The sequence below is a fragment of the Phytophthora infestans genome, genomic scaffold (genome assembly GCF_000142945.1).
Source record: "Phytophthora infestans T30-4 supercont1.64 genomic scaffold, whole genome shotgun sequence".
Classification (NCBI taxonomy): Eukaryota; Oomycota; class Peronosporomycetes; order Peronosporales; family Peronosporaceae; genus Phytophthora; species Phytophthora infestans.
Window position 1 is genome coordinate 406,027 of NW_003303695.1, and position 19,703 is coordinate 425,729.

The following is a 19,703-nucleotide window of genomic DNA, read 5'->3' on the forward strand; positions in this document are numbered from 1 at the left end:
CAGCTCACTTTCGCTTTCTTTTCGCAGCTAACCTCGCAAACGTTGTCACTTGATTCACAAAGATAGAAAGTTTTAGATTATGACTTTTGAATCAGCACAAAATGAAGGCTGCATGCATAAAATTTTTACAATTCGAAAAAATTATAGCTTTCAGTGAGTTTTGTGTGAGAAGTTAGCAATTTTTAGTTACTAACAAGCTCAAATAGGCAGTACAAGAGAGTAAGAAGTGCAACCTGGATAGATCATTACTGTCCTTTGCATTGATGCGGGCTAAGTTTCACAGCGCCTCAGAACGGCCCATGATATCGAGCACGACGCCAAGCTAAATATATTCAATATCGTTTGTAGACATGCTATTTGAAGTGCTGGTGATTCTTGAGTTGGGTACATACTCGCCGTTAATGCCAGCACGACACGGCAAGCATGTGCCCGAGTCAACACGGACTGTATGATGCTCTCTAGGTAAACCTATCAGACTTCATGAAAGTAGCGATGACTGACGAATACGCCAGTACTTATGTAGTAGCCAGCAATAATAAAGAGACTGTGTCAAGATCACCAGAATAATAATTTTTAAGCATGGTAAGTGTGAACTGGGAGCTCAGCATTTTGTAGTTGAAATAATTATCCCGCCGAAGCGAAGCGGAGGCGGCAAGGCCAAAGCAAGTAGAGCTAAGCCTAAGCTACCGCCGCTACGCGGCGGCGCTCGGCTAGTAAGTTACCTATAGAAATGCAATGTCATTTAACCAATGGTTGGCTTTGAACGAGGGTACACTTAGGGCTACGTACCCCGTTACAACCGCTCTCCATGCCCCCAACAAGGTTATTAATAAAGCTTACGACTGAAGAGTGAATGTCGGTAACAGATGCAGAGCTGCATGAGTGCCCGAGCTGTCGGGTTTCCCATGACAAGCTGCGAAGAGATAATAATATTGATGTATAAACACATGCAACATGTACGACATGGCGCAAGATTGACTATTATAGGAAAAACGATTCAAAGGGTGCTAAAACAGCTGCGGCTGTTTCGCGCGGCGAGATGGATACAGTCCTGTGGCGACCCCGCCGAACTCGATATGGCTGCCTTGTACCGTATGGTTGGCACGGGTGGAGTGGTTGCCGCAATGCCCAAAGGATACATAAAGTGAATCGGCAACGACGACGGTAGCCGGAAAGCCGCACCCTACGGGTGTTTGCGAGCCAGGGTGCACAAAGGAGTCAGTGTGCTGCTTTAGCAGAGGAAAGAAGCGCAGGGAGGAAGACCAGGCGGGAGCTGCTTGTTCGATTGAGCATCCAGCGATGCAGCCAGCAGTCGATGAAGGAGAAACTCTGAGCGTTTGTAGCTAGGGTTAGGTAGGATCGTCTCGAACTTTTTCGCAGGCTTTGAGGAAGAATTGCGTCTTCGAGATTATTCGCATCGCGTGCATGCCGTCCTCTCCGTCCGTGGCGCACTCACCGCCACTGCATGCAGCGCTACGCGGGCGCTTAAGTTGCAACCATCAACGTGCAGACACGGCTTGCTATTGCTTCATTCGGGAAGATTCGTACACCGTGTCGCACGTTTCGGGCGTTGAGTGTCTGCCCTGTCGCTGCGAAAGGGGTAGGTCAATCCCATCTGCCCTTTGCCAGGCTTTGCCTAAGAAAGCAAGCGCATGTCCGGCGAAAAAACTGACGACAGCAAAGTATGGCGCTCGGTGTTCAACGCACCAATGCGATGCATGTGTATGCTTGCATTGTGCTGATTCTACCTGTGTGGGAGGCTGCGAGAGAGAGCGAGACTGCGCTCGAGATAGGTGTGAACCAGGGGGCAACGACCGTCGACGTCTGCAGGCGAACCCCACCCCACGGCGGTCGAAAAAAAGAAACGGGGACCGACCCGCTTCAACACGGTACGATACAGGCAGGCGCACCAGCAGCCAGCAACCGAACCGCAGGGCAGTGGATGCGCCCGCTCCCAGTCCAACCTCACTTCCAATCCCAGCAGCGACCGCGGCGACGACACTACCCCTTTGACTAGCTGCCAGTTTCATCCATCCACCTTGTTATCAGCACGTGCCACCCCAAGACAGTAAGGCACAGACAGACACGAACATCGACGAGCGGATCCGCGTTCATGGCGTATCCGTACCAGTACCACACACAGACGGCGGCGCTGCAGAGCCCCAGCAACGCCGCCTTCGCGCGCACCGATCCGCTTGGTGATGCCAGTCAGCAGCGCTTCACGTGTAAGTATCTGTGTTGCTGTTGTAGTTGTTGTAGCTTGATACTGGCAGCTCTGTAGCTCACTTGGGCCTATCCGTCGTATCTCCCTTCCTCCATGGACGGCGCAGATCTGTTCAACCTGGCGCACCAGCAGTACGCGGCCGGCTACTACCAGGAGGCGCTGCGCCTGTGCGAGCAGCTCTACGAGTCAGACGCGTACCGCACGGACAACCTGCTGCTGCTCGGCGCGCTGCACTTCCAGCTCGGGAACCTGTCGGAGAGCATCTTCTACAATCAGCAGTGCATTCGCGTGGCGCCCGACTTCGCAGAGGCCTACGGAAACCTGGGCAACGCGCTCAAGGAGCTCGGGGACGTGGCCGGCGCCGTGCAGTTCTACGTGCGCGCGATCAAGTTGAACCCGCGCTTCGGAGACGCGTACAACAACCTGGCCAACTGCTACATGCTGCTGGGCCAGACTGAAGAGGCCGTGGAGACGTACAAGATGGCCATCATGCTGGACCCGCGGCTCGTGGACGCGCACAGCAACCTGGGCAACCTGTACAAAGTGCAGGGCCGCCTCGTGGACGCGAAGCACTGCTACGCCCAGGCCATCCGAGTCAAGCCGAGCTTTGCCATTGCCTGGAGCAACCTGGCGGGCTTACTGAAGGACGACGGTCAGCTCGACGCCGCGGTCGAGCACTACAGAGAAGCGATTCGGCTCGCGCCGGACTTCGCAGACGCGTACAGCAACTTGGGCAATGCGCTCAAGGAGTCCGGCCGAGTGGACGAAGCCATCCAGGCCTACAAGTCGGCGCTGCAGATCCGACCGAACTTTGCTATTGCTCATGGCAACTTGGCCAGCTGCTACTACGACGCAGGCCAAATGGAGCTGGCCATCCACACGTTCCGCCACGCCATCCAGCTTGAGCCAAACTTCCCGGACGCCTACAACAATCTGGGCAATGCCCTGCGTGAATGCGGCCACCTGGAGCAAGCCGTTACGTGCTACCGGACTGCGCTGCAGCTCAAGCCAGACCACCCGCACGCCTACAACAACTTGGGAAATGCCCTGAAAGACAAGGGGCTGGTGAAGGAGGCGCTGCATTGCTACACGACGGCGGCGCGTCTGCTACCGCAATTCGCAGCGGCTCACAGCAACATCGGCAGCGTGCTGAAGGAACAGGGCAAGCTGGATCAGGCTCTGGCCCACTACCAACAGGCCATCACTATCGACCCCAACTTCGCTGATGCATACAGTAACATGGGCAACGTGTTCAAGGACCTATGCCGTCTCGAGGAGGCCATCCAGTGCTATTCGACGGCTATTCGTCTCAAGCCGCAATTCCCCGATGCCTACAGCAACTTGGCCAGTGCGTACAAGGACGGCGGCCGTCTGGACGACGCTATCACGTGCTACCGTAAGGCTCTGGCGCTACGTCCTCAATTTCCGGACGCGTTCGCCAACTACTTCCACTCGATGGTGTTTATCTGTGACTGGCAGTCCCGTAAACAGGACACGGAGACGCTACAGCGCTTTGTGGACGAGCAACTGAGTGTGGCTGATGTGCTGCCGTCCGTGCAGCCATTCCACGCGCTGGTGTACCCGCTGTCGATGCAGCGCTTCCAGGACATTTCGCGACGATACGCTGAGCGCGCCAAGATGAACGTCCAGCTAGTGGAGCTTTCGCCTATGCGCTTTAAGAGCAAACGCGCGTCGGAGCGACTGCGGATTGGCTATGTGTCCTCGGACCTGGGCAACCACCCGCTGGCGCACCTTATGCAGAGTGTGTTTGGCATGCACGACGAGCGCAAGTACGAGGTCTTCTGCTACGCAACGTCGCCCGACGACGGATCAATCTGGCGCAAGCAGATCTCCGGCAGTGTGGAGCACTTCGTGGACATCTGCGCGCTGTCGAACGGTGACGCTGCACGCACCATCCACGCCGACGGCATCCACGTTCTTGTCAATCTCAACGGCTACACGAAAGGCGCGCGGAACGAGATCTTTGCGCTCCAGCCTGCGCCTGTCCAAGTGAGTTACATGGGCTTTTGTGGCACTCTGGGGGCCGACTACATTCACTACATGGTGGGTGATGCCACGGTAGTGCCTCCCGAGTACCGACGCTACTTCACAGAGAAGCAGATCAACATGCCGCACTCTTACTTTGTCAACGACCACAAACAGTCGGCGCGAGACGTGCTGGACACTGAAAAGTGCCCTACCCGAGCGGATTATGGCGTGCCCGAGGACAAGTTTGTCTTTTGCAACTTCAATCAGGTGTACAAGATCGACCCCGTCACGTTCACGACATGGATGAACATTCTCAAGCGCGTCCCCAACTCGGTGCTGTGGTTGCTGCGCTTCCCGCCGATTGCGGAGGCCAACATCCGTGCTGAGGCTCGAGCTCGTGGCGTCAAGGACCAGACGCGTCTGATCTTCACGGACGTGGCCCCCAAGGACGAGCATCTGAAACGTGGCTACCTGGCTGATCTGTTCCTAGACACACCCGAGTGCAACGCGCATACGACCGGGTGCGACATCCTGTGGGGCGGTACTCCGATGGTGACGATGCCCAAAGATCGCATGGCCACGCGCGTGGCGTCAAGTCTGCTACGTGCCGCCAATATGAGCGAGCTGATCACGAACTCGCTAGAGGAATACGAAGAGCTCGCGGTGGCTTTGGCCAGCGACATGGATCGACTGTGGGAACTTCGACGGCGGCTGGAGGAGGAGCGTCTCAACTGTCCGTTGTTTGACACTCAGCGTTGGGTGCGCAACTTGGAGACGGGTCTTTGCATGGCCTGGGAGCGCCACGAGAACGGACTCGCACCTGACCACATCGACGTGCCCGATATTTATGACCTGGAACAGCAGAAGTCAAAGAAGCACAAGGCCATGACGGGGAATCAGGCTCCTGCTATTGCAGGACACACGAACAGCCACCAAAGTATCAGCAACGGCTCCGTCGGCAGCAGTGCGCTACCGATGAGTGCGTTGTTGTCCGGTGGCCTACCATCAGCTACGTGACCAACCCGCGCTTACGAGCAACAATAAGTTTAAGGAGTTTAGTTACTACGTGAGTCACGTACTCCACCCCACCACCTTTTTTTCCGACAATGAAGCGCTGTTGCAGCGACCAAATGAGTTTTTTTTCTTCTCTTCAAGTTGCCATTCTCTGGTCTTGGCTTCCTTCTAATCGTTCCTCGTGTCACTCTCTTTGGGTGAAAACCAGCACTGCCATCCCACCTACCAACAGGTACTTGAGCACGGGGTAATCGTTCAGCAAAATAGTCAGCATGCCAGCGTACGGGACCGATCTGCAATAAAATCACAACAGCAACAAGTGAGTTCGCAGTCCGTTCGAACGAGGGTTAAAAGTGTCGGGCGTACGCTCTTGCGGTGCCCACAATGTCCTCGCGCTCAAGCCATGACTGGCCGTACGCATATAGTCCACTGCATAACCATCACAACAAATGGCATTGTTAGACTCTCTCTTGGGCTTTATCAATGACACCAGCCATTACAACTGCAGTCGTACCGATCGTCCACGTTGTTGTTGTCACCCTTCGTGAGGTAGACCTGATATCCATCTTCCGCCCTGCAGTTAAAATAAGTTCGATTAAGGGAGGTTGTACCTTCGTCTAGGCAGCAATCGCCGTACCGTTCGTGCAGTTCCAGCACTCGATGCACGATGGGGATATCTCGACCCTTGACCTTGTACACGACGATGTCTCCAATCTCAAGCTGCGGCTTCTGCGCTCAGGTCACAACAAGCGTCAGTAAGAGGCATGGTCGGTGTTAAGAGCACAAAATTTTTAAGTACACACGGACCGTGTTGTCCAGGTACAGGATGTCGCCGCGTTGGAAGGCCGGCTCCATACTGCCACTGAGCACGACGACGACAGGCGACTCGCTCTGCGTGTAGACCATGAGCCCCTTCCAGATCATGAGCGCGGTCAGCACCACCATGGCCAGGTTCAGGCCCTGGTGGGCCAGCTGCCGCTTATTGGCCCACAGGCGCTTCACGTCGTCCACCTGCTGCTGCAGCATCTTTCTTCCGCGAGCTGCCACGTAGTGATGCGATAGAAATTGTCAATGGTCTTGATCTATCGTCTTGGGCAGGTTTTTAACCAAAGTCAGATATAGAAATACAACGCACCACACGCTGACCCGCATGATACGTCTGGAGCGACTCGTGCAGCGGCTTCAGGCTTCTCCTGCCCCCATCGGCCAACGCCGAGGCGTACTCACCATTAAGAAGTTTACGCGGACCGAAGCTTCGCTTAAGCAGGCAAAGTCTAAGGCCGGCGCAGCAGTTTCCGATGGCATTGAGGCCACCCCAAACGATGCAACGACTGCAGGTACGCCATCCACCGTGCGGCTGGCCAAACGAATCGCCATGTCAGGCCTGTGCTCGCGGCGGGAGGCTGAGAAGCGCATCCAAAGCTTTGACGTGACGGTAAACGGGCACGTGGTGGCCGATGTAGCTACAAAAGTGGACGCAGAGAAGGATGTCGTGGCAGTTGACGGCCGTGTGCTGTCCAAGACGCAGAAGACTAAAGTCTGGATGGCCTACAAAATGAAAGGGGTGAGTGGCTGCACACGAGGACAAAGGTAGACGCACGAGGACTAACCGACTCTTGTGTGCGCAGGAATTGGTGACCAACAGCGACCCACAGGACCGAGCAACGATCTTCGACCGACTGCGGGTAATGGGCCTCACACAGCACATGATGCCGGTGGTAAGTGGCTACAAGAAGGTGCAAAAGTGGGCGCGTAAGACTCAACTGCTTGATGCTGTATAACAGGGCCGACTTGACTTCAACACAGAGGGATTACTACTCTTCACTAACGACGGAGACTACGCAAGGGAGCTGGAACACCCCAAGACGGGCGTCTCTCGTGTATATCGTGCGCTGGTGCGTGGCAACGTGGCCGAGTCGAAACTGGAGGAGCTGAAACGAGGGCCGCTGGTGGACGGCGTCAAGTATCGACCCATTAAGGTGACAGTGCAGTCTACCGACAAGAAGGACTCGTGGTTGCAAGTGAAGGTCGCTGAGGGAAAGGTAACGCTATGGGCAAATGGCAGTTAAGTAAAACAGAGTCCTCCTGCTCTAACGATACTGTCTCCTGATAGAATCGCGAGGTCCGAAAGGCGCTGGCTCACGTGCGACTGGTGGTCAAGCAGTTGATTCGTGTTCAGTATGGGCCTTATCGCCTTGCTGATCTCCCGTCTGGCGCTGTGCTGGAAGTGCGTCCAAAGTCTCTCGAGAAGAAACAATATCGGAAGCGAGACGAAGACGAGCAACAACGGTAATGCTTCGTCTTGTCTCGACGTAAAGGCTTGCTGCTGCCTTTTAAGGTACTTTGCATAGAAACCCCAAGCCCACTCTCCTCTCTATTGTCTACACTGATTCCCCTCGACGTTTCGAGCGCTTTTTTTTATGCTTAGTTGTGCCCTTAGCTGCTCGCTGAAGGTTCATATACCCTGGTTACGGGTGGACAGCTCTAACATGCTGACGGACTATGTATTGTGTCTACAATTCAAAGGATTCTCGCTCACTACTGATGTTATCGCTGTCGAGTGATGAAGTGGTGTATCGGTCGTTGTCGCTTGGGGACTCAATGACGCGATACCAGTCCGGAACGTCAGTGCGTGAGATGGAGCTCTTTGTGGTGACGGGGGCTTCTGTGCTGGGCGTCGTCTGGATGGGAGCAGGGGTGACAAATGAAACTTTACTGTGCTTCCTTGCTGCGACCGACGAAGCCGTCGACGACGTGGACGAAGCGCGCGGCATGTCGAGATTTTTAGGAGCCTGGCGCTGGAACCATCCAGAGTTGCTTCGCCCGACTTCACTGGAGAGTCGAGACGACATGGAGTATCTGTCGCTCGTGGAATATCCGTCATTGGTTGAGTACCGCTCGTTTGTGGTGAAGGAAGCCTCGGAGTCGCCTTCGTGATGCAGCGAAAACTCTGAGCACCCACGGAAGCTGAGGCTCCTTTCTGGGGACAAGTTGGTGTCTCGGTTTGGCTGTTGCGGCTTTGTCGACCTGCTGGGAGCAGGGAGACTGGCAATCTGCGAGACTCGGTTGGCCATGTCGAACTCAGCAGACGATCGAGTGGTGGCGTTCATCTTGGCGCGAGTGTTTGCGGCTGGTGGCAGGTTTTGCGACGCAAAACTCGCTCCTTTAGCCTTCCAGACATCAGCATTTGATGTGATGGCTGTGGCGGGTGGGGACGTGATCTCTGCAGTGTCGGGTCCGATTGGTGTGCCGAGCTCTGGATCGTCGCGTCTTCGAGTTCTCCGCACGACGAAGAGGAGGCTCATTATGATGGCAATGCCGACTCCACCGAGCAGACACATGACGGTTAACTTAGTGGACGAAAGCCCGTCCAGAGTTCCAGTGGTGTGGTCCGACACGCTCTTCGAGGACGAAGATTGGGACGATGCACTCATGTTGCTGCCGTCGCCACTGCCTCGCAAGTTCTGTGGAGACGTCGTGTCCTGCAGATTTGGTCCCATGGATTCAGATGCGACCTGTGCGGTGGACGGCGGCGCTGTAGGTGTTGACGTGGTGGGAGGATCCGTACTTACAGCAACTGGAGCCGTCGTCACAATAGCTGCTTCCGTCGCAACGGGCGCCGGTGTCGATTCAGGAGGGCTTGTGGTGGGAGCTTCAGTCGCGACGGGAACTGTAGCTGCTTCTGTTGCCACTGGAGGTGTCGCTGGCGCTTCGGTGGCGACTGGAGTCGCTGATGTGGTGACTATCGGAGCTGCTGGTTCTGTCGCCATTGGTGTCATGGGATCCACTGGAGCTGCAGTATCAACCGCCGCCGCCGTCACCTCTGGATTCACCGCTGCTGATACAGTGCCAACGTCCTGCGCTTGAATGCCAGAAGACGAGATCAGCGCCAATGCCATTACTACTGCTACGTGTACCACTTTTCGTCGCTCAAGCCTAACCATCGTCTCTCTTTCTGTTGGCAAGGTGAGGCCCCTGGAGCAAAACGGACAGTGCAGTCGTCGTACAACTCACAGGATCGCCTCGACGCCTTACAAACCAAGCAGAGAGAAACTTCGAGTTTCCCCAGAACGATACTGGCACCAGAGAAAGCCAGCCGCACGTGGGACGAAGTTTCATAGGAAGCGGTGTGTGCCGTGTTCGTAACGTCAAATTTGCACAAGTAACCTCAACGCAACCGCCCACAAGCAAGGGCCTGTCCGTGCGGGGGACAGCAATAAGTCGCTACAAGGAAATGGCTACAGTCAGGTGCAGGTCCAGAACGTGCTGCAGTACGTGTGGCACCACGTCGAACACGGCTTTAGTGTTCTTGTCCCGGCATTGTATAGCGCTCGACTAAAGGTAGTTCCAAGTACCTTTACATTGTCGTACCAGATAGAGATCCTGCTCGAAGCCTCCATGACTGGGATCGTACGGAGGGAGTTCCATCCCACGTACAGTCCTTCACTAAAACGATCGAGGCATCCACCATATTCACAATTTGGGAATCACAAAAATGTCTGCAGTGGTAAAAAGAAGGACTTAAGTAACGAACGACTCGTGAGTTGCAGTCGATAGGGATCAGATAGGGACCCGATAGGGGATCTGATAAACCAGAGGTACGAGTAACTGCGAATAGAGATAGGCACTGTGTACAATCGACTACAAGACCGTGTTCTCCACGATCTGCGACGCCTGTGCGGCCATCGCATCAGGCTGCATCATAAGCTGCTGATGCATTTGCTGGATCTGCAATTGTTGCATCTCCTGGAGAGCTTGGGCTTGTTGCTCCTGCATCTGTTGCGACTGCGGGTGCTGCGCCTTATGCTTCGTGATGCCGCGCTTGCGGTCCAGCGCTTGCTGCTCGACTGTCTCCTTCAGCTTGCGAAAGGTAGCGCGAATGCTCTTCTTTGTGTGGTCATCGAACCGCAGTCGATCCAGTTCAGGTAGCAGCACTTTGAAGCACTCGACGAGCTTCTCGTTCGTCGCCGGCCCATCAACGGACTTTGCAGCTGACGATGACAAGCCCAACACATCCTCCACACTGCCTGTAGCCGTTGGCCCCGTACTGTCCCCTGTAGTCATCGTAGTCAGCGATGGTGTTAGACCCAGACCCGATGCGGCGGCAGCAGCAGCAGACGATGCTGACGCTTCGATGCGAGCGTGCAGCTCCTGTAGGCGCGGTGTCAACTCCGTCGGCGTCATTGTTACATGCTGCTTAGCACCGTCAGCGGCACTAGGCGACGTCTTCTTGGCTGTGGACTTGGTTTCATTGCCTGAAGTGTCCGGGACGGTGAAGACGAAGTCCGTTTCTTCCAGGCCGGCGCAATGGATGCCAGAATTCTCGTCGCGTGGGCTCACAAACTCGTCGATAGGCAGTGGTCGTAGGATCTCGAGAGCCGACACCGTGTCACAAATCTCCTTGTCGATGTCTTGTTCGATCGACTCGAACGCTGCCATCGTTTCCGAGTCAGGCTTGGGCACGAGAATCTCCGTAGCGGCCCAGCACTTGCGGATAATTTCCTCAGGGATCTCTTGCTTCCAGCAGTGACGTGCCCAACGCATGGCCTGCAGCTGTTCCACGTGGAAGACATCCTGTCGTCCTGCTTCGAAGCGGTCCAGCGCGTACAGCATGTGATAGCGACGATACCGGCGCTTAAACGCCGCGATGAGCCCCGCGTCCAACGGCTGCAGAGTCGTCACCGTCGCCATACTTGAGGCCATTGCCGCCATCGCTGCCGAGTGGTGGAGATCAGACACCGACGATGTCTGCACTTCGCTCTCCGGCTGCAGTTTCGTCGCAGTTTCCGTCGTCGCCTGGGCCTGGTCTGCTTCAGGCATGGGCGTGTCGTTCACGTCTGTCGCTGCGATGGACTCGGACAGAATGGCGTTCTCGCCTGCACTCACCTGTATAGACGTCTGCATGGAAACAGGCAGTGACTCCATCGAAGGCGGTAGAATCTCCAGACGCACATTAGTAAGCTCCAGTCCGAGTGTGACGTGAGACGGCGCAGCGGACACGAGCAGCAGAATGTAGCGACCCTCGTCTCGCATCCGCGTGTCGATAGCCGAGACAAAGTCCTGGAACATGACGGGTGTCATCCACGCGCGCTTGTTGTTCTGGTAGTGAAAGTTACGCGAGTCCGCCACGTCCAATTCCTCGGAGGGTTCAGGCAGTTTTCCGGGTCCGATGAACATGGGCTCCATCCTGTCGCTGGCGTCCGCGTTGACTGTGAACACGACGGTAAGTCGCTCGCCGCAGGTTTCCTTCCTCGCTGCGCGACCGCGTCCCGCGGGTTTCTCGGGTGACAGCTCGTAATAGAGACCGGTCTCGTGCATGCAGTAGACGTCGCGTGGGTCGTACACGCGCGTGACGCCCTGAAGTTGCTCGATTGAGCTGATACTGCTGGTCATACCCACGCCATTTACACCGTCCATGGCGGCAGCAGCGCTGCCCAGACGTATGTTGTATCTCTTCTTAAAGCCACCGAGCCAGCCATTAGAGAAGCTCATAGTGGACGCGATGCCGAGCTGTGCGGCGAGGGAGCGTGCCTGGCTCTTGATAATGTCGCCTGAAATTTTGAGTCCGTTGTGACGAGCGCAGAGCACCCAGTTACACAATGCCGTGTCCAGCTCCGGGTGCGTGACCAGCCCCTTGCGACGCGCCGAAAGATCTCGCGGTGCCATCTGCGTCAACTCCTCGGAGCGTGCCAAGATCTTGGAGATCGTGGACTGGTGCGGCAGATGCGTGAGCTGGAACTCGCGCTTGGCCCAGTGGCACAGCTCCTGCTGCGTCATTTTGACCTGCGAGAACTTGATGCACAGTTGCCGCTTTTGCAAGTTCGTCAGGTTGCCCATGGGCTGCGAGCGTCGCTTCTTCTTGGTGGCAGGTGGTGAAGGAGACGGCGGCGTTGAACCTGCTGCAGCCGGCGGCGCGGCGGCCGCTGTCGGAGCTGGGCGCTTGAGCATCGTGGGAGGATGCCTAAAGAGGGGGAAATGGCCGAGTGTGGGAGTCAGTTTGACAGGCGGGGAGAGATCGAGACCAGGGATTGGATGAAAAGAGATGCGGCATACACATGAATGGCTGAAATCGAAAAACGAGCACTTCAACTTGCACAAAATGGCGAGGATGGCCAGGACGCCATCACAGCCCACAAACGAAAGCGTATAACGAAACGAGAGAATGCATAAGTATGTACTACACAAGAAATCAACTTCAGATTGAAAACGTCTTTGGAATGATGTAGCGATATCTTCATACTCTCTTGTCTAGGCAGCAGGCGAATAAATAGGTGGAGGATATCGAGGACTGTTAGCATGGCACAGCGGCGTTACCAAACGGACGTCGTTCCAATACGCGCCGGAACTTGAGTGCCTTCTTGGCCAGCAGCGCGTTGGTACTGCTGCAAGTTTTAGTCGCGGCGTTGGCTGTCCGCACGAGTTCCGAGATCTTGGCCTGCGTGCGCAGTCGAAAGGTTTCACTCTGGAAGGAGACACCGTCTGGCTGCTGGAAGTATCTCTCGCTCGTCGGGATACTAAGTACCGACAGGGATAGCAGCTTGGCGGAGACCGACATGGTGGCGGGGTCCCCTTGAAACAGCGGCAGAGCTGTCTGCGTCGTTACCATTTTGCACGTTCGCTCTGGTTGAGGGAGAACGCTTTAAGTGTTGCGCGGTGCTATCGGAAATGAGCAACACCGTACCTGCCCTAAAGCCCTAATGCCCTGGGCTCCTGCCCTCAGGGCGTGCAAGTCATAAATAGATGCCGTTATTGGGCACAGAGTCGCGCACCGCTTTCTTCAGCCACGCAGCACGGTGAGTCACCAAAGACAAGGAAGCGGCGCTGGAATTTCGCCACCTTATCGTAGTAATACTTGGCAGCTGACGAATCCAAGCTGCATCTGATGAGTATTGCGGGTAGCGGCATACGCAAAAAGCCAGTCGCTCTGGGCGATACTGCTGGCAGGTGCAATATTATTTTTGAAGTTGAGGTTTTCAGTGATCGATCTTATCATACTACTGTAGCTTGCGACGGGGCGCAGTTTACTGACGCGCGTTTATTAATACCAATGGGGACCATCATCGCTGCACTTAGCGATGATCGATTTGAAGGGTCCATCTTGCCCATTGACATACTACTTGGTTGTTGGAGCTTTCCTGCCGCGGTGATACATGTACCAACATCAAAGCTTACGGCCCGATAGCGCAGCACTCATTGTATTAGCGTAACGACGAGCCCACACATCGGTGATGAGTTTACTTAATGATATTACCATATTTAGAGAACTTATCACAGACTGACCGTTGAAACAGTAGTAAATGCTCTTACTTCGGGTATCGTGGTCCGTCCATATCCTAGGATTTGATTATAATTTATAAAGGTAACACTACAAATTCAACTGAGAAACAAGGAGGATAATATCCTCCACATCTACATCTGATCCGTAGCTTGTGAAATCGGTGTTTTTGCTACTTTCATGTACAGTCGTGCACCTCTAATTCGGCACCGGTATCAGTCGATACCCTGCCAGATTTTATGATTACGCGAATCGGATGCGCAATTACCTTTGCCCATCACCACCCTAGCGATTAACCTCAACGGTTTTCCCCTCGATGACACGCCGCATCGATCTGATTTTAAATTTTGGATCGGACGTCTTCATACAAACACACACTTTTATTTTAGTGCCAAAGACAATGGGACATCGCCCTTCCTCCTACAATCCCACAAAAGCAGTCTTTGTGCGAGAAACACTAGTCAGATCCTGCATGCTCTCACTGTTGGGAGTTGTGGCTCTTAGACACGCCCCGCGAAGTAACATACAAGCTCCTTGTTTACAAAGGGAAAATATGAAGACTGAATTACTTTGTGTCAGTTGCTCTGCTTCCTGAGCATTGACCAACACTCACGGGCCTTTGCCCTCTCTCATATAACGATCTGGTTTCTTTGCTGTTCCAGCTTTCTTCAATCTGCACCAGGCCTCGATGCACAATCCAACACGCCCTTCTCGAAGATCGGTCTTCGATGTCGAATACTGGTCTTCGACTACTTTTCTGCTCCAATGCCTGCAATCAGCAACAATCCTTTCAGTCGCTTCTTGTCCAGAGGCTTGGTGAACGTGTCGGCAGGGTTTGTTTCCCCCCTCACCTTATGCAACTCCACAGTGCCTTTTTGCACTTGCTCTCGTACGTAATGCCACCGTAATTCAATGTGGCGCGTACGTCTGCTGTAGGTATGATTAGTTGCCATCACGTGAGCAGCTTGACTGTCAATTCCTACACGCAATTTCACATCGTGCTGCGGTAAAATCTCTTGCAAAACATTTTTCCCAGCAACTGCCTCCACTCACACGCTGCAATGTACTCCGCCTCCGCGGTCGACAAAACGATGACGGATTGTCTTCGTGACATCCATGCTACAGCTCCGCCTGCCAGCGTAAACACGAAACCAGTAGTGCTCTTCCTTTGATCTGGGTCATTAGCCCAATCACTGTCACAGTAACCCTGCAACACCAACTCCTTCGAGTTGTTCCTTTTTTTTCTCGTACTTGATTCCATAATCCAAAGTCCCGGCCAAGTAGCCCAGCACTCTCTTTACCGTTCCAATATGCTTCGCCGATGGGTTCGCTACGAAGCGACTCAGTTGGCCTAATGAATAAGCCAAGTCCGGTCTGGTACTTGTAGCCAGGTACATGAGCATACCAATGGCTTCACGGTACGGAAAGCTGCCGTCTGCACTCTCCTTCTCTCCAAGAGGTGTGAGCCGTGAATTCACTTCCATTGGATTTCCTACTGCATGTGCGTTTTCAAATCCCAGCTTGCCAAGAATCTCTCTTGCGTACTTGCCTTGACTGATCATAATGTACTCTGGCGTGTGAGTCACTTCCACACCTAAGTACTGTGTTAACAGCCCTTGGTCCTTGAGACCGTACGTGTTGTCCAAGTCCATGAACAACTGATCTTTGTACTCCTTGCTGTTTGTTGCAACCAAGATATCATCGACGTATACTAGCACGTATACCATCGTGCCACCATCAAACAGGTAGTACAGGCACGGCTCCGTCAACGATCTTTGGTATCCACGCTGAATGAACCAATCATTGAGTTCTGAATTCCATTCTCGACCCGATTGTCTTAATCCATACAAAGCCTTGAGTACCACGTAAGAATGGCCACTCACTCTGCACGGATATCCGTTGATGGAGTGTAGATATTGTCGTATGCCTAGCCATGCATTGAGGTAAGCGGTATTCACGTCTCCTCCGTATACCTCTAATCCCAGTAATGCCGCCAGTCCCAACAACCGTCTAAACGAAGCCATTCTTGCCACAGGGGCAAACGTTTCCTTGAAGTCAATGCCTGGTCGCTGGTGATTCCCCAACGCCACTATCCGAGCCTTGAATCTTATCACGCAACCCTGATGATCCGACTTCAAGGCATAGACCCACATTGTTCTCACAGGCTTCGCATCTTCGGGCATGTCCTCATCCGGTATTTCTTGGATGACCTTCTTTGCCTTCAGTGCAGCGATCTCTACCATCTCTGCTTCCATCCAATAGTTAGCAAACCTGGATCGCAGTGCCTCACGTCTGTTACGAGGAATCTTCACCTCACAAGCACGAATAGGCCGGCCATGCTCATCCAGAACCCGTGAAGTCGCTGCATTCATCACAAAGTCATCAAAGCGTCGAGGTTGACGTCTTTCTTGTACCTCTCGAAGTCCTTTTCGAGTTCTCTTGGTATCTGGCTTTGCGGCCTCGTGTTCCACACGAGCCTCTTCCGACTGAGTTTCATCGCGGTGGGTACGCTTTCCAGTTTCTCGAATGACAACTGGATCAAGACAAACACTAGCGTCCATCTTCTGCGCGTTATTATTGTCCACAACCGCACTTTGATGTTCATCAGTACTCTCTGGGTCTTCTTCAAGCCCCACACCACTTGACGAGTTGTTATTCTCCATTGAGACAGTCTTCTCATCAAATGAGAACACACTTGCTACAGTAATGTCGTCGTCTGTCGGTAATCCTGTGTCGTCGTCATCATCCACCTCATTACCATCCAGCGATGAGCCCCGTGTTCCCACCACAGACTCAACGTCAGCACCATCATTTCGCGTAGATGATTCCGACTGCTTGCCACCAACACAGAGATTTCCTGAACTACTTGCCTCAATCTCGCTCCCTGGAATGCTAGTAGTAAGATTACATGCGCTCGAAGCTGCATCAGTGAGTGATACTCCGCCATGACCATCACTCTCGTGTAGATCCGCTCTACCGAGCTCTCTCGTGCTTTCAATCTCATCTGGTCGACTTTTTAGAGCATTTGAGACAGCATCTGCCAGCCGAACGCCCTTCTCGAGCTCACTGTTAGCCGCTACATCCACCTCGCCTCCCACGAGTCCAATAGACAACTTAGAATTTGGCTCGCTTACCAGCTCCATTGTCTTGGATGTAGCCATTTTGTGGTTCAAACTGTTGTCATAGTCCACATCCTGGTCATCACGTCGGGTAAAGTGCAGTGACTCGAGGTCCTCCTCATCTACAGCACCTTCGTGACGGTCTTTGTAAACTACATCGTCAGCAACCCGTAGATCAGATACAAGCCTGGCGGTGTGCTCATCAGGAAAGTAAACTTTGCAGCCTACCACGTCCTCTTCGTAACCGAGTAGAAAGCCAATCTTGGCGTTGTTATCATGCTTGCGTCTTCCAGACGTCACAGGAACATGAACATATGCCAGAGATCCAAACTTTCTAATGTGATGCACGTCAGGTTTCATTCCAAATATCATCTCATAAGGAATTCCTTGAGTGCCACGGTTGTATACCCTATTCTTGACGTATACAGCATTTCGTAGTGCTTCCGGCCATAGACTCCGAGGAAAGCCTGCATGTACCATCGTGGTTTTCATCATGCCCACCAATGACTGATGCGTTCGTTCGCACAAGTTCAATTGAGAACTTTTTGGACCCACTCGGATGTGCTCAATTCCTCTCCGTGCGTACCAGTTTTCCATACCTTTGTTGATGAACTCCCCACCTTTGTCTGTCAGTACTTGCTTCACTTTGCAGACAGTCCCGTTCGCATTTCGTCCTGCTTGACGCTCGGCTCAGAGTATGTACTGTTGCAAGTGCTTGTTTACAACTGAACTCTCTTTACTAGTCAACAGGAACACTCTCACGAATCTGGAGTATCCATCCATAACCACTAGTACGGCTTCATACCGAGTCCGATTATCTTTACTTGGAATGAGAAGGTCAGCGTACACAACTTGATTCGGCCACTTTGTTGCCCTGTCCATCTTCTTGCGATGAGCCTTCTTCTTTTGCTTCCCCACATGACATGCGTCACAGATCTGCTGGTGACGCTGAGTCAACATCATGCCTCTCACTAATCCCCGGTCTACCATCGTCTTCAAATATTGTGGACAAGTATGACACATACGCTCGTGCCACAACGCCAACGTGCCAACCCCTTCGGCTATAGTAAAATTTACCATTGGACGCCTATAAACAGGCTCTTTCACGCTTGTTTGACCTGGATGTAGTCCCAGAAACCCCCAAGTTGCTCCCTGAGGCTTCGCTACTGCTACTGATTTTCCTTCCCAAAGAATAGTAAAGTCCTGAGTATCATGATTGAACGTAGAGTCAAACCCTTGTTCATGAGCAAGTCCAGGAGAGAAGAGCCCGAATTCAGCTCCGGGTATGTAGAAAACATCATCCAGACACATCACCGTCTGCTCTCCATTCACCTCAGTAGTTAAGGCAACAGTCCCCATCCCAACGATACGAGCTGCAATGTTTGGGGAAATACCTCGAATGCTGCGTAGTTGTGACGCGTCCTCAGTGTAGCTCACAAAATACGAGCGATCTCCGACCACATGAGAGTTCGAAGCTGTGTCAAAATACCACCAACCGCTAAAGTTTTCATCGACAGGTACTTGATCATTAACTTCCAGAAGCTTCTCATCTACTCCTGTTCCCTGAGCATCGTACAGAGTCTCGTGCTCATGATGAGCCTCAGCCGTTATCAATCCCGTCACTATCCCCTGATCTGCAGGTTCATGCAGTATCTGTGACAGTCCATTTCCTTCTTGGCTGAGTGTCAGATTTCCTTGTGGTTTCCGCTTGGGTTCACTGTTACTCCCAGCACCACTCTTGTTTTCTTGACTGATCGTCACGTTTCCCTGCGGTTTTCGCTTGGTTTCGCTGTCTCCAGCACCGCTGTTCTTCTCTTCACGTTCCGGACACTTGGCCTTAATATGGCTATCACTCCCGCAGACAAAGCACAGCCTGGCTTTTCGCTGTTTACTTGACTTGTTCTGCTGATTACCATTTCCGCCTTTTTCCGGATCACCACTTTTATCACCTCCAGCCTTTATGCCCTCCTTGCTTTCCTTGACGCTTGCCTCTGAATTCCTTCTGTCGAGCAGCGGCTGCAAGAATTAATTCACGAACCCGTACCGGTGTATACACACTTGGGTCCGCGCCATAGCGGATCGAAGATTTCAGACATTCAAACTCGGTCAAATCCGGCAAACTTTCCAACAACATATCCACCATTGTACTGTCTTCAATAGTATGCTGTAAGCCTACCAGTTCCGATTTGATGCTGAACATCTTGCAAAGATGGAAATTTGCATCTCCTCCAGAAGAGAGCTTCTTATCCCAGAGATAATTTTCTCCTAAGAGACGAATCGTGTAGGCCTTGATAGCTTCATTCTGCTTTCCTTCAAACAGATTACAGAGCTCTGCCCACATTTCCGATCCGGTCTCCTTGTCGCGAATCTGCTGAAGAATTTCCGGCGGAACAGACGTACCGATCATCCGCATGATCTTGATTTGCTTCTTATTGAACTTCTCCTGGTCCTCTGCACTCGCTGTGGAGAGCATGTCCTTGGTCAAAGTTCCATCAGCAATGTCCTTCAAGTCATCCTCCTTGAAGACGTTCATCATGGCCCATTTGTATGTCTGCCAATCCTTGCCTTGCCAATTCTTCGGCACCCCTTCGCTGGTGTACTTCATCGGCTTACTCATGCCTGCGCTGCCACCACTTGGGCTCATAACCCTGTTGGGAGTTGTGGCTCTTAAACACGCCCCGCGAAGTAACAAACAAGCTCCTTGTTTACAAAGGGAAAATATGAAGACTGAATTACTTTGTGTCAGTTGCTCTGCTTCCTGAGCATTGACCAACACTCACGGGCCTTTGCCCTCTCTCATATAACGATCTGGTTTCTTTGCTGTTCCTGCTTTCTTCAATCTGCGCCAGGCCTCGATGCACAATCCAACACTCACTTCGAACTTGCTCGTTGGGCAACGGAGCGCTTTAAGACCCCTCAAGCAGTAAAGCGCACTACCGTCCAGTGTATTCTTAAGCGGTCGGCGGAAGTTGCCGCCTTGCCGGACGCCTATCGCGACCGGAAGCGCTGTTGCGCGCCTGCGATTCGCGCGTCTGACGCCAAGATTATGCAGAAGATTTGCGTATATTTGGTACTGAACTAA

The 19,703-nt window shown here is 53.2% G+C and overlaps 4 protein-coding genes across 4 annotated transcripts; 2 read left to right on the plus strand and 2 right to left on the minus strand.

Annotated features, from left to right (window-relative positions):
• Positions 1 to 1,984: 1,984 nt before the first annotated feature.
• PITG_17928 (UDP-N-acetylglucosamine-peptide N-acetylglucosaminyltransferase, putative) lies at positions 1,985 to 5,230 on the plus strand (the record flags this gene model as incomplete). The annotated part of the gene is made up of 3 exons (XM_002896209.1): positions 1,985 to 2,225; positions 2,331 to 5,079; positions 5,158 to 5,230. The coding sequence occupies 3 exons, from the start codon at positions 2,114 to 2,116 to the stop codon at positions 5,228 to 5,230; spliced, it is 2,934 nt and encodes a 977-aa protein (XP_002896255.1).
• A 181-nt stretch (positions 5,231 to 5,411) lies between these two features.
• On the minus strand, positions 5,412 to 6,253 carry PITG_17929 (signal peptidase complex catalytic subunit SEC11A, putative; the record flags this gene model as incomplete). Its single annotated transcript, XM_002896210.1, has 5 exons — positions 5,412 to 5,520; positions 5,594 to 5,656; positions 5,742 to 5,801; positions 5,865 to 5,956; positions 6,035 to 6,253. 5 exons carry the CDS (start codon positions 6,251 to 6,253, stop codon positions 5,412 to 5,414), a joined length of 543 nt encoding a protein of 180 aa, XP_002896256.1.
• Positions 6,254 to 6,374: 121 nt separating this feature from the next.
• PITG_17930 (RNA pseudouridine synthase, putative) lies at positions 6,375 to 7,592 on the plus strand (the record flags this gene model as incomplete). The annotated part of the gene is made up of 4 exons (XM_002896211.1): positions 6,375 to 6,791; positions 6,856 to 6,945; positions 7,012 to 7,269; positions 7,341 to 7,592. 4 exons carry the CDS (start codon positions 6,603 to 6,605, stop codon positions 7,518 to 7,520), a joined length of 717 nt encoding a protein of 238 aa, XP_002896257.1.
• A 71-nt stretch (positions 7,593 to 7,663) lies between these two features.
• PITG_17931 (uncharacterized protein) lies at positions 7,664 to 8,532 on the minus strand (the record flags this gene model as incomplete). The annotated part of the gene is made up of 6 exons (XM_002896212.1): positions 7,664 to 7,691; positions 7,745 to 7,889; positions 7,944 to 8,124; positions 8,190 to 8,200; positions 8,274 to 8,397; positions 8,515 to 8,532. 6 exons carry the CDS (start codon positions 8,530 to 8,532, stop codon positions 7,664 to 7,666), a joined length of 507 nt encoding a protein of 168 aa, XP_002896258.1.
• Positions 8,533 to 19,703: the final 11,171 nt, after the last annotated feature.